This window comes from Myotis lucifugus, unplaced genomic scaffold (assembly GCF_000147115.1).
Source record: "Myotis lucifugus unplaced genomic scaffold, Myoluc2.0 scaffold_6, whole genome shotgun sequence".
Classification (NCBI taxonomy): domain Eukaryota; kingdom Metazoa; phylum Chordata; class Mammalia; order Chiroptera; family Vespertilionidae; genus Myotis; species Myotis lucifugus.
In genome coordinates, this window is record NW_005871054.1 from 3,361,865 (window position 1) to 3,376,357 (window position 14,493).

Genomic DNA, 14,493 nt, shown 5'->3' on the forward strand with positions numbered 1-14,493 from the left:
ATACCTGGGGACCATTCAAGTTGGAATCCTATCAGTCTGTAGGTAGAATCAGTCTCTGGAGGCTTTGAGTCTTTGCCTGATCTAATTAGTCAGAAACACCGTTTGATACTGTCCTGCACTAGAAATTGAGAGGCATAGAGGACCTACCTAATACAAACCTAAACAGACAGCTAAAATGAGAAGACAAAAAACAACAACCCCCAAATGAAAGAACAAGAGAATTCTCCAGAAGAAGAGATAAAGGAAGCAGAGATAAGAAATTTATATGGCCCTGGCCAGTTTGGCTTAATGGATAGAATGTCGGCCTGTGGACTAGGGGGTCCCGGGTTCAATTCCAGTCAAGGGCACATGCTAAGGTTGTAGGCTCGATCTCCAGTGGGGGATGTGCAGGAGGCAGCCAGTCAATGATTCTCTCTCATCATTGATGTTTCTATCTATCTCTCCCTCTCTGTTCCTCTCTGAAATTAATAAAAATATATTTTAAAAAAGAAATTTATATGAAGCAGAGTTCAGTGTAATGATGGTAAAGATGCTCAACAGCATGAGAAAAGATATAGTAACTATGAAAAAAGAACAATGGAAAATAAAGAATGACATAGCACAAATAAACACATTGGAAGGAATACACAGAAGATTACAGGAAGCTGAGGATCAAATCAGTGAATTAGAAGACAGGGCTGAAAAAAATCACTCAACCAGACAACCAAAAAGAAAAAACAATTTAAAAACAGGAGGACAGCTTAAGGGAGCTGTGGGACGATGTGAAATGTAACAGTATTAGAATAGCAGCTGTTCCAGAAGAGGCAGAAAGGGAGAAAGAGATAGGGAATCTGTTTGAAGAAATAATGGCAGAAAACTTCCATAACCTGGTAAAGGAAAAAGTCACACAAGTTCAAGAGGCACAGAGAACCACAAGCAAGAAGAATCCAAACAGGCCCACGCCCAGACACATCATAATTAAAATGCCAAAAATTAAAGACAAAAAGAGAATCTTAAAGGGAGCAAGAGAAAAGCAAACTGTTACCTAAAAGGAGCTCCCATAAGGCTGACACCAGATTTCTCATCAGAAACTCTACAGGCCAGAAGGGAATGGCATGAAGTACTTGTCTCAGAATTCTAGCTTTCAGAACCCTGAGAAAATAAATTTCAGTTGTTTCCAGCAGTTGCCAACCAGTGGTCTGTGAGGTCCAAAAGGTTGGTGACCACTGGAAGCTACACACCCAGTCTGTGATACTTTCTTATGGCAGCCATAGCAAACCAATACAGTAAATATGCACCTACTTTGTTCTTTTAACAGTAACATGGTATTCTTTGTCATAGATAATATATACTATATTGTCAAAATGTATTCAACCATTTTCCTTGTCTCAGATTTGTTTATATTGTAAATAATGCTATAATAAACTTCTCATACTAGTACTAGTAGATACATCCTCTATACTTGTGTCATGACTCATTGAATACATTCTTACTGATGGGATTACTATGACAAAGGATATGTATATTTTAAAACAAAATTTATATATTCTAAATTGTCCTCTCCAAAGCTTATACCAATTTTCAGTCCAACCAACAATATGTATGGAATGGTCATTTCCTCAAACCCTCACAAATGCTAGGTATTAAAAATACTTTTTATAATTATTATGAAAATTATAAATGTACAGAAATGTATAGAGAATCCTATATAATAAAAGCCTAATATGCAAATTGACCGAATGGCGGAATGTCTGGTCACTATGACATGCACTGACCACCAGGGGGCAGATGCTCAATGCAGGAGCTGCCCCCTGGTGGTCAGTGCGCTCCCACAGGGAGAGTGCTGCTCAGCCAGAAGCCGAGCTCATGGCTGGCGAGCACAGTGGCGGTGACAGGAGCCTCTCTCTCCACTGGAGGCAGGTGGTAAGGAGCGAGGGGTCCCGGACTGTGAGAGCCCTGGACTGTGAGAGGGATGTCTGCCTGCTGGGGATCGGGCCTAAGCTGGCAGGCAGACATCCCCCAAGGGGTCCCAGACTGCAAGAGGGTGCAGGCCGGGCTGAGGGACCCCCCCCACCCAGTGCACGAATCTTGTGCACTGAGCCTCTAGTACAGGGGTGGACAACCCCTGGCATGCGTGCCAAACATGGCACGCCAGTAACTTTTGCTGGCACGTGAAACCCTCTCTTATAATCTTCCATTTACAATTTTTTTCTTAATATCGACTTTTTTATTTTTCAGATAAATTCAGTGTAGGTGCATCTTAGATAAATAAATAATTTTACATAACAAGTTATCTTAAAGACCATAGACATGGATTGACGAGAGAGGGGAAGAGCAATTTCAATAGTGTCGAAAACGAACTATTGAGGACTTGGAATGCCATTCCAGAAATTTTTTTCTGTTTAAAAAACTTTGCAGCAGCGTTACTCTCCATGTTTTCATCCACATATGCTTGTGAATCTTTGTTCTCAGTGATGAATTTTGTTAAGTCTCATAATAGGAGTAGCCTGACGGATGAAAGTAGTAGCTCGTGCATATCTCTGAAGGTCACGAAATATAAACCTGATGTAAAATCTCTGTCATCAGCGATGCAGCAACAAAAGTCCCACTGATAATATCAAACAGAGTCATAAAGTTTTCTGTCGGACTATCAGTGTACATGTATACATTAAAAAATAAAAGTATTTTTCATCATCATATACTGTGTTTTTGTCCCTCGAATGAATTTTATTATTTCTTCAAGGTTCTTCACATATGTACACCTTAAGAGATATCAAGTAGGCGTAACATGTTCTCAAAAAATTAGGGTTGGCACGCAGAAGAATTTTGAGTCAGAGATTTTGCTGGTTTTATTTTCTCATGCCATGTTTGGCACGCATGCCAGGGGTTGCCCACCCCTGTACTAGAGGCTCAGTGCACAAGATTTGTGCACTGGGTGGGGGGGGGGGTCCCTCAGCCTGGCCTGCACCCTCTTGCAGTCTGGGACTCACAAAAAGGTTGCCCACCCCTGCTCTAGTAGTATAATAAATACCATATAGCTATCACTTAGCTTTAATGATTACTTTAACATTTTGTCATATGTTCACCTATTTTTTGTTGAAATCTTTTAAAATATGGGTATCATGACATGTTACTCCTAAACATTTTGAAATGCATATCTAAATAAGAACACTTTCCTACGTACCACAATAATATCAACACACCCAAGTTACCCTCACTTGTCCCCAAAAGTCTTTTGCAGCAAGTTCATTCAGTATTAGAGTCCAATCAAGAACCTTGATTGAATTTGGTTGTTGGGTCTCTGAAGTGTCCTTTAATCTAGAACAGACACTTGCTTTCTTGTCCCCCCTCATCTCCCTCTCACACTCACCCCAGCTTTTTATTTTTCTTATGACATTAACTTGCAGGACAGTTATTCCCTAGAACAGAGGTGGGCAACCTTTTTGTGAGTGCGTGCCAAAACCAGCAAAATCTCTGACTCAAAATTCTTCTGCGTGCCAACCCTAATTTTTTGAGAACATGTTACGCCTACTTGATATCTCTTAAGGTGTACATATGTGAAGAACCTTGAAGAAATAATAAAATTCATTCGAGGGACAAAAACACAGTATATGATGATGAAAAATACTTTTATTTTTTAATGTATACATGTACACTGATAGTCCGACAGAAAACTTTATGACTCCGTTTGATATTATCAGTGGGACTTTTGTTGCTGCATCGCTGATGACAGAGATTTTACATCAGGTTTATATTTCGTGACCTTCAGAGATATGCACGAGCTACTACTTTCATCCGTCAGGCTACTCCTATTATGAGACTTAACAAAATTCATCACTGAGAACAAAGATTCACAAGCATATGTGGATGAAAACATGGAGAGTAACGCTGCTGCAAAGTTTTTTAAACAGAAAAAAATTTCTGGAATGGCATTCCAAGTCCTCAACAGTTCGTTTTTGACACTATTGAAATTGCTCTTCCCCTCTCTCGTCAATCCATGTCTATGGTCTTTAAGATAACTTGTTATGTAAAATTATTTATTTATCTAAGATGCACCTACACTGAATTTATCTGAAAAATAAAAAAGTCGATATTAAGAAAAAAATTGTAAATGGAAGATTATAAGAGAGGGTTTCACGTGCCAGCAAAAGTTACTGGCGTGCCATGTTTGGCACGCATGCCAGGGGTTGCCCACCCCTGCACTAGGTACATCCTGGCAAGGGAATATAGCTAAGTTCAACACCATGTAATATACATGAAGTACATTAAAGTCTATCTTCTATCTATCATCTATCTATCTATCTATCTATCTATCATCTATCTATCATCTATCTATCTCCTATGATTTTTCCCCCAAGGAGGCAAGGTTGGTGGAAAAGAAGAAAGTGGAGCAGAATCCCAGGTGTAGGTGATGTAGAAATGAGACAGCAGTAGGGCCAAGTACAATCTGCTGGTGGTAACTTGACAAGCCCAGACAGTTAGAAAACCCTTTTGGTTTGTGGTTCTTTCCCAGAACTCACGTTATAACACCATTGGCAAGCAGATTGAAGCTCAGATTTAATTAATTCCCGGCAAAGCACTTGGGCCTTGGTTGGCTTCCTGGCTCTAGGTTCTTGTGAGTTCAAATCAAATTGGCTTTGTTCTGTTACATGGCCTGGTCAGAACATGTCAGTTTCTATCCCAAATACTCAGACCTCTGTTTGTCTATATGCTCCCCTCCCTGCCTTCCCCCTGCCTGTCCTTGGGGGTGGGAAACAAGCTCCTCTCCATATCCTACTGGGATCTTCATTGCAGGACTCACTCCATGCAGATAACAGGCAGTGGAGGTGGGATATAGGCAAGACAGCTACAGCAGCCTCCCAGCTGAGTTCTCCAGAAAGATCTAACCAAGAACCAAGAGGGAGCAGAAAGGGGGAGATTCTAACATTTGCTTTGGACATTCCATCACATTGGCTACATGCTTTTGATAAACACAAAGCACCTCCTCAAGGTTGGATCACTGTGACACTTCTCTAAAAAGCTCCTCTCCAGAGATGGCCATGTATAGAAGTCATCAGTGAATTTTGCCTGTGGGATTCCTGGCCACTCCTTCTTGTCAGTACTATCCTCATGTCCACATTGCTCCTCTGGGCTCAAGGAAACCATGGGAAGCCATGCTGGAATTCAAGTCTGACCTTCACCTTCAATGCACCTTAAATGAGGGTCTTCCTTTTCTACTCAAGTCCCTTTATCCCCTGTCCAGGGAGGGGCTGGGAGGAGTTGTGTAGAACGCGGACCCCACATAAATGTGGGTTAAAGCTCTTTCCCTAGATCGGAAGGACATTTTAGCTTCCCTCATGCCCTCCCTTAACACGCCACTGTGGAGGGAAGGAACAGACAGACAATTCTTTGCTTAGAGATACAGACTGTACTTTGAGTGGAGTGCTGCCCCACTGCACATTAATGACAAAGACAGTAGCTATCCATGTAAGGGATGCAGACATGGGGGAGCCTGCAAAGTCCTTTGATTGTGCTGGGTCTTCCTGAGCAGGCCAACATTTCCCTCTGAGGTGAGCGTTGAGAATTGGGGTGGGATCCTGGTTGGGTGGAACAAGGCACTTGAGGAGAGTGCCAGGGCAGTGGCGGGGTTGGCCTAAGCCTGAGGAAGACTGGAGTTGATGGGAGCAGGAGGTGGCTGAGCTTACTATTTGGGCGATGGGAGCCTTCCAAGGAGACCAGGCCCATTTGTTTCTCAGTGCGGGGGAGATGGGGCTTTGGGGTCCCCTCTTATCTTCTTCTCTGTCTTAATTTGCTCTGTGGGACTTTTAGCTGGAGCCAGCCTCTTTGCTACATTTTCTTTTCTGGTGTTGGCCACGTTCACCGCTGTCAAAAACATGGATTCCTTGTGCTCTTTGCCTTTTGCCTTGAGGTTGATATACTGCAGAAAGGATTTCATCTTATATCTCAAGTCTGATTCTGGAAGGCTGGGCCTCTTGTGAGTATGGGCTGGCATCACCTGCCCCTGCAATACCTGACCTTGCAAAGTTGGGCCCTGTAATGGCTTATGCTGAATGAGTGGGGCCTGGACAGGCTGGGCCTGTGAGGCCTGGGGCCCGACAGGCTGGGCATTCTTAGGAATCCTTGCTCCCTTGAGGCTGACATTGAGACTGGTTCGACTGTCTTGCAGGTCATTCTTCTTAGATTCCTTCCCTCCAGGGATTCCTGGAAGGAGGACTGGGGGCTTAAGCTGAGGGCGATGCTGGGAACTGTGTTGACAGAGAGCATCAAGGTGAAAGCCATATCTCCGTAGCCAGGGGCTTTGGGGTGTCCTGTTCAGAAGCATCCTTTCTAGCCTCTGGGTTCCAGCAGGTTGGCTTTTTTCTCTTGTTGAGAAGAGCAAAAACCCTGCACCTCCTTCTCTACGTTTTCCTGATGATTTGGGTTTCCTTGGGTCCTCTTTCTTTTCAGTCAGCATGGGGACTGGGGCTGAGTACTTGCTCTTGCCAGGGTTTTGGGACTCAGGGATCTGGGACTCCTCCAGGCTGGGGTGGTTCACACTGGTCTCCAGCTGAACACAAAGCACTGGGCCCTCTGTCATGTCTCTACAGGGTTGAATCATCTTGCAGGGCCCATGGGCAGAACCATGGGGTGCTGCTCTGGAACGAGGTTGCTTCTGGTTCTGCTGCACTGCCTTTAACTCAGTGGACAACTGTTCCTTAAGGGAGAGCCACTCTGGATGTGGGGCACAGGGAATGTCTGGTGGGATGGGCAGTTCCCGGAGGCATGTTTTCCCTTGGTTGTTTAGACTCCCAAGAGACTCCTGTGTGGATGTGTTCTCTGGGGTTGCTCCAGTTTGTTCCCTGGACTCCCTTGCCTTTGTGGGAATTCCCCATTGTATCTCTAAGACCTTCCTTCTCAGGTGGAAATTTAGTTTGGCCAAGATGGGCTTCTTGAGTAAGTAGGGCCGAGCAGACTCTGTCTGCCTTTCTAGAGGCTCCATCTCAATCATTCCTTCCACTTGCACTTCAGACTGAAAATCACCTGTACTTTCTTCACAAGTCTCTTTGGTATCTTGAAAAAATGGCTCACGACTTAGACACTGCTCTTCAAGTGAGATCATCTGAGTCAGAGGTTCTCTTAAGATTTCGACAGCCTCAGGCACCACCTCTTTGGTGGTAGCATGAGTAGTGATCGCTGGGGCCGTGGCCTTGGAGGGAGCCACGTAATAGAGAGGATTCAGCCCTGATAAGAAGGCCAGATACTTGTACCGTAAAATCAACTCCAGTTTCTCAAGGACTTCCTTGGACAGGGCTTGAGTTAGCTTACGAGGCTCAGTGACAGCATCTGGGGTGGTCTGTTGCCGCTGATCAAGGACTGTTGGCATCCAAGGCCTAACTTTCTGTTGTAGGTCAGGGTCGGTTGCTGCCTGTCGTTCCAAGAGCTTGCTTTCTGGGATGCAAGTGAAGGGAGCCACTTTGAGGTCCCCAGGAATTAGGCACTGACAAGACCTATACACATGGGCAGGGACCTTACCCTCATGAATCTGCCCACATTTGGAGTTGATGTGGCTCTGCAGCATTGCCTTGACCTGGTCAAATAAGTGTGGCATGAGAACGGACACTGGGTCCTTAAAGGGTGCGAAAGGGTCATCAGCACCAGTAGCCTCTAGGGCTGAATGTTGGGCAACACTCACATTGGCTAGGGCTGTGCTGCTCCAGGATGGAGTCTGCTGGTGAGTGGGGGCCAGGAGCAACTGGAAGGACTGCTGGATCATCTGGGGCAGACCCCAGCGATGGTGAATCAGCTGCCTCTGGAGGTGGAAGTCCAGCAGCCTCCGGGCATGCTCCCTTGTAAGAACAGAAATGGGCTTTCCTGGCCAGGAAGTTTTCACAGTCCGAGGAGACGGGGCTGTGCCACAAGACTTATATTGCACAGGGTTCTGGGTGTGCTGAGCTCTTTGCAGAACAGCTGGCAAACCCCACTGACGCTGGAGCCGCCTCTGCAGCAGGTGCCACTCTAAGGCTTCACACTCAGCCAGAGTCAGAAACGGGACATGGATCTGAGTTGGTTGATGATCAGATGGCATGACCCAATTTGGGGAAGATGAGGAAGAGGGTGGGGCTGACTGGGGTGGAGTTCTAGGCAACAGAGGGAGGAAGGACAGCTCCTTGAAGAGAAAAGGATCCTCCAAGGAGAACTTGGACATGCTCCCACGTGTGGAGTGATCTTGAGAGCCCGAGGAGGTGTCAGCCAGAGACTCACTGTGCAGGGAAGGTAAGCCACAGAACAGTTGGGTGTATTTCTGCTGTAAGTGGCCCACTGAGTCATTAGCCTGTTGCCCGGGAAATAGGTAGAGGCTACTTATGTCTCTACCAGGTGGAGACGGGAAGGCTAGAGGCACCACATGGTTTGGGCTTTGCTGGTAGTGGTGTCTTTGTACTGGGTTTATAATGGACCATTCAGAAACCCAGAATGCCTGGGTAGCCTGGCCAGCCATATATGAACCCCAGGTCTGATAAGAAATGGTCGCAAATTTCTCTACAGAGAATTTAGCAATATCATTTTGGATGAAAGAAACTGGTTGGTTGTTTACAAGTTGGTAAAACAATGGTAGGTTTGGCATAAACTGCCTCAGAGACTTCTCTACACGGCTAGGCAGCCCCCACCTCTGGAAATGCATCCATTTTTTCACATGTACCTCAAGAAGCCACAGGACTTCAGGACTGGAGAATGGCAGGTGGGTAGGGAGGACAGTGGCCATAGGAAAGGCCACAGAATGTGTCAGGGTAGTGATTTCTTGGTTCAGGATCAGCATAGGGACCTGGGGATGCAAGGGTGGCTGACCTTGGTCCCCATACACAAGGTTGAGATTGCTCTTCAATATGTTCTGCTGGTTCACTGTATTCCTAGGCTCCTCAAACCTTGAAGAAACTATAGTCTCTGAATCCACTGGAGTTTCTTGCACTTGAGATGCCTGCTCTAGCTGGGACTGTTCAGCCTCACAATCTTTGATGCTATCTGAACTGACTGACTGTGCAGCTGACCAGGTTAAGGATTTCTGATCCATAAATTGTGATACTGAAGGGGCTGCAGAAAGAAATGAAAGCTCTTTCGGGTGCATGGAATGATGCTCCAGACTCTGCTCAAAAGACACGTTGGACTTGGACAAAATCTCTAGGCAAGGGGAGCCCTCTAATGGTCCTGGTGAAGTGGCAGAGACCGGGCTGTTCTCACCCACAAGCAACCGCTGGATCTCCAGCACCATGGCATTGCAGATTTGGCAGTAGGTATCGGCACAGAGGAGGCTCCGCACACTTCCCTCCTGAGGAAGCCAGCTGTGGCTGAAAGAGAAAACATGGTTACTGTTAATGATGGAGTGACAGCTTCCTCTTTGAAAGTTGTGACCTGAAGATTGGTCCTGTCCTTCCTAGTCCTGTACACCCTGGGGCCTCTCCCTGACTCTAGTGTTTACTCCTAAACTTTTCTTCATAGGAAAATGCCATTTGGAAGGTTGTAGTGTGCTGAACTGAGGGTCTGGGGCCTTAAGGCAAGGTCTCAGACCATTCAAGAGAACACAGGGCCATGAACAACTGGGAGGTGGGGTGAGTTCTTGGCTGACCCATATGGGGAAGTTGACCAGGAGAAGGAAATATGGCAGATGGGGGAGCCAATTCTTAGCTACTGGAACATCACCAAGTAGAACCTGGAGTCAGTCTCATTTGGGTTAAAAAGGCCAAAGACTGGTATACAATATTTCCAAACTCTGGAAAATAAGTTACTTGTGGAAACTCTGTATTCTAGGGACTCTGATGAGTTCCTATATCTAGCCAATCCCTTTCTCTAGAGATTTTAAGAAGAATACAAGATAATTGGCTCCTGGATGGGGGCTGTCTCAGGAACTGGGCTCCCTGAAGACAGAACCAGAGGAGGTAATGTCATCAGGGTCCAGGGGTCTGCCCTTGAAAGGGTGTAGCTGTAAGAATATGAGAGTGATGACTTATGTATACACTTATTTATCCATTCTCTTGACTGAGTAACTGTCTTGTAGCTGAGTGCCAACCCATGCAGAGCTTTTTATAAATTAAGTACAAGTCGAATTCTGAATTCCAGAAGCACTGTGAGCTTAGCCCAGAGCAGAAGTAGGAGACTCTTCTCTCCTGAGATGTCTGAACCTTCCTTGTCCTGGCAACCCTCTCAACCAGTGCTCCAGCCTCCACTGTATCTGACTCCCTCCCAGTCATCATGCCTTTTTTCATCCCTGTCCCAGGCCAAGTAGAGAAATCATCACAGTTCAGGCTGGAGTTGGAAGACTACAAAGAGCAAGTAATCACCTTTTCATGACAGAGAGCAGCTCCCATGGCTTCTCATCTTCTTTGAAGGAATGTTTTCTAGCTGAGAAACCAGGAGACAAAAAATAAAAGGAAAAAGAAACCAGGAGACAGTGTTACATGGAATGGGAAAGGATTGAGGGGCATCCTATAGGGCATTCAAATGAAGGCCTTTGAATAAGAGAAGGTTGGAAATCCCAACAGTCAATTCACTAAGGCACGTCTGCATACAACTTAACCAATTACGATGGGTTGTTCAAGACCTAATCTCATTGGAGCTTCACAACCACACTGTGAGGCAGGATCTTCAAGTGCCTAGCCTATCTAATAAAGAGGGAATATGCTAATTGACCCTCATGCCACCACAAAGATGGTGGCGCCCACAGCCAATAAGGCGGGAATATGCTAATTAACTGCCATGCCCTCAAAGATGGCGGTACCCACAGCCACAAGATAGTGGTGCCCAGTCCCCTCAGCCCTGCCGGGGCAGCAGGCGCGTGGCAAGCCTCAGATGGCACCTGCCCAGCCGCCCAGGGCCAGCCTGAGGAGCCGGTAACTAGGGCCGGTAAGGCTTGTGCTGCCGGCAGTGGCAGCAGCAGAGGTATGATGGGGCATCGTCTTGCCCTGATTGCCAGGTCGCCTCCTGCCCCTGAGGGCTCCCAAACTGTGAGAGGGGACAGGCTGGGCTGAGGGACCCCCTCTCCAGTGCATGAATTTTCATGCACCGGGCCTCTAGTTTAATGAATAAAAGACTGAGAGATAAAGGGACTTCCATTGGTTCATAAAAGTAGTAAATTACTCAGTTAAGCGCTTCTGCCCCACTTTCTCATTCTTCATTCCTTGGGGTAAAATTGAGGATTTTGGAACATTCCCAGGCTCTGATTTCCCACCCAAGAAAGTTATTAGGAGAATTTGTTGACTTGGAGAATTGGCACCTTTAGTGGTTAGAGTACATGTCCCTGGTACCAGAGATCAAAGGAGGAAAAAATCCATTGGAACCTTGCCCATAGTGGAGGGAAGGCAGAGAAGAGACTAGGACTTTACCTTTTGTTTCTGCATCTATAGCCCTTTGTCTGAGCTTTCGGTGACGCTTAAAGACAAAAAAGTTAAAGTGTGAAACTGGGACACTTCATTATGTCCAAAATGAGACAAATCTAATATATGTTTACTAATCACTTTCTATTTATATGTCTATATTTTTATTTACTTTCATTTCCATCTCCATCCTTTTCACCCCAACATTTCCCTTCTCTGCTTGCTTCTGATTCATTTCAAGACTCTTCCATACTCAAAGCATGAAACAGTGTGTGGAATCTCAAAGGGAAGGCGGGGAAGCGTGCATGGGTGGGAGGTAATCAACCAAAGACCTTGTATGTATATATGCATAACCCTTGGACACAGATAATAGGGTGCTGAAGGCTTGGGGGAGAGGAGGAAGGGAGAGAAGGCTGGAGGGGGTCAATGGGGGAAAAAGAGGACATATGTAATACTTTCAACAATAAAGAATTATTTTTTTAAAAATGATGTATGCAAACAAGCTGGGGGCTTCATCAGGATTTCTGTGAAAACACATAGACTTTCATCTAATATTGCCTTTATGTGTTAGCATGAAAAAAAAGAAGAGTGGAACAAATTAAAGGGTGTGTAGATCTAATAGCCAACAAGTACCTTAATGGACCACTAATGGAAAGAATCCTTCATATTGGGGAGTTTTCTAAGATCTAGGGATATAGATTTCATTTAATCTAGGTCTCCATCCAAGGTTGATAGAAAGGTTCTTGATTTTTCCATTAAAATACATTGCCAGGATAGTCTGGCAAGGAGTTATTCTAGTCTCTGAGAAGAAAAGTACCATATTAAAGTAAATAAATGTGTGGTATAATAATGGGTGGGGAGGGTAAAAGAAGAGATTCTGAGGTCTTAAAAGCTTCTTATCCAAGGCATAATTAGTTTAATCATAGTCAGTATTTCCCTACCTGACAGCAGCTCCTTCTAGGTTCTAACCTTAATCCACGGTAACTCCTTTTCACTTGCCAGATCATTAGGACAATAATAAAGATGGAGCCATAGGTATATAAAGGACACATCAAATCCCATAGGAAAAAAGCAGGATTCAACATGGTCTAAAACTCACAAGTACGAGGAGATGACCCTTCCCTATATCTAGGACATTAGTACCTAATGACCCCCAATGCCATGCCTTGTCATTTCCACCTCACAGAGGATAGAACCATGTCACCCGACTGCATCACAAAGCCTTTCTGTTTCACCAGACAGGTGTAGTGTCAAAGACTTTTATGTCTTAGGGAAGTCTGTGTGGTGATTCAGTCTGTCGATGAGTGTGTCTGGTTGTTTGTAAAGGTTACAGAGTCTGAGACTAAAGGTACCCATGCATAGGCAGTGTCTATGTGCCCACTTTGTCTTCACTTTCCACACTCTACATCAGCCTGATGACTTGATTCTCTCCGTCATGACAGTTTTCTGGTCACCTGTCCCCAGAAAACTGAGTGTCTAGGGACACAGGAAACCTCTTGAGAAAGAGGTACAGAGGATCTTCACCCCCATCTGTACTGAAATGTATGTAGGAAGCACACACAAACTTAGGGTGGGTAGAAGCTGGTGATGGCTTGGAAATGGAGAGCTTTGATATTATAAGCAATGTGTGATGGGAAATCAGAGGTGCATAAAGGGGACCATGGCCAATATGGCAGGGAAAGTATCTCTGAAAACTCCTCAGTATGGCCAAGGTGGTAGTATCTCTAAATGCCACCGTGGGAGGCAGGAAGGAGTGCCTCTCAGTCTGTGTGGCCTTAAGCTTGCAGATGAATGGAAAGAGATTGCAAACACTGTCTTCCATGGAGATACTCTAATGAGACTCATGTATGGAGTACTTTTAACAGTTGATTTTCTAGAGCTGGTTTTTTGTTTGTTTGTTACCATGTTATAGAACTCTATCTGCTCGTGGAGATGACTGCCGGCAGAGAGTCATAAAGTCAAATGGAGTCATAAAGTTTTCTGTCGGACTATCAGTGTACATGTATACATGAAAAAATAAATGTATTTTTCATCATCATATACTGTGTTTTTGTCGTTCGAATGAATTTTATTATTTCTTCAAGGTTCTCCACATATGTACACCTTAAGAGATATCAAGTAGGTGTAACATGTTGGCACGCAGAAGAATTTTGAGTCAGAGATTTTGCTGGTTTTGGCACACACTCACAAAAAGTCTGCCCACCCCTGCTCTAGGATTTCTGAATTTCCTTGAGAGAGTCTTGCCCTACGTGACTTGGTCTCACAGCCAAAAATCCTTGAGCTCAAAATATATGAAGAGGCTAATTGGTCCTTTCCCCAATATTCAGTCCTCCACCCAACTGGTATTGTGAACCCCCAATCTGTATTCATCCCTAAGCTGGGTAGTGTCAAGTGTACAAAGGCATTTCAGTGGAGTTGCTTTCCTGCTCTCAAGATATTTAATGTAGTTTCCAAGATAAGACTAATTTATAAGAAGAAAGAGCCAACAATCTAAACAGAATTTTATATTCTTTTTTTTTGCTTGGGATCTTTTTTTTTTAATTTAATTTATGGGGGTGACATTGGTTAATAAAATTATATAGGTTTTAGGAATACAATTCTACAATACATCATCTATATATTGTATTGTGTGTTTATCACCCCAAGTCAAGTCTCTTTCCATCACCATTTTGCCCTCTCTCCCTTCTACCTTCCCCACCCCATTCCCTGTGGCAATCACCAGACTATTGTCTCTTCTCACCCATCCCCTAAACTCCTCCCCTCTGACAGCTGTCAGTCTGTTCTCTATATCCACGAGTCTGTCTCCACTTTGTTTGTTGGTTTATTTTGTTTATTAGATTCCACGTACAGTATTTGTCTTTCTCTGACTGGCTTATTTCACTTAGCATAATACTCTTCAGGTCCATCTGTGCTGTCACAAAAGGTAAGATTTCCTTCTTTTTTAACAGCTGAGTAGTATTCCATTGTATAAATATACCACAGAATTTTTACCACTCATCTACTGATGGTCCATACCAAGACACATCATGATTAAAATGGCAAAGGTTAAAGACAAAGAAGAATCTTAAAAATGACAAGAGAAAAGCAGTTAGTTACTTACAAGGGAGCTCCCATAAGACTGTCAGCTGATTTCTCAACAGAAACATTTCAGGCCAGAAGGGATTGGCATGAA

The 14,493-nt window shown here is 44.6% G+C and overlaps 1 protein-coding gene across 1 annotated transcript; it reads right to left on the bottom strand.

The window, feature by feature from the left end:
• Positions 1-5,418: 5,418 nt before the first annotated feature.
• LOC102433310 (protein FAM205A-like) lies at positions 5,419-12,406 on the bottom strand. The gene is given in 6 exon segments (XM_014448282.2): positions 5,419-5,591; positions 5,594-5,627; positions 5,660-9,299; positions 10,290-10,350; positions 11,331-11,376; positions 12,263-12,406. Coding segments are annotated over 6 exon segments (4,098 nt in total).
• Positions 12,407-14,493: the final 2,087 nt, after the last annotated feature.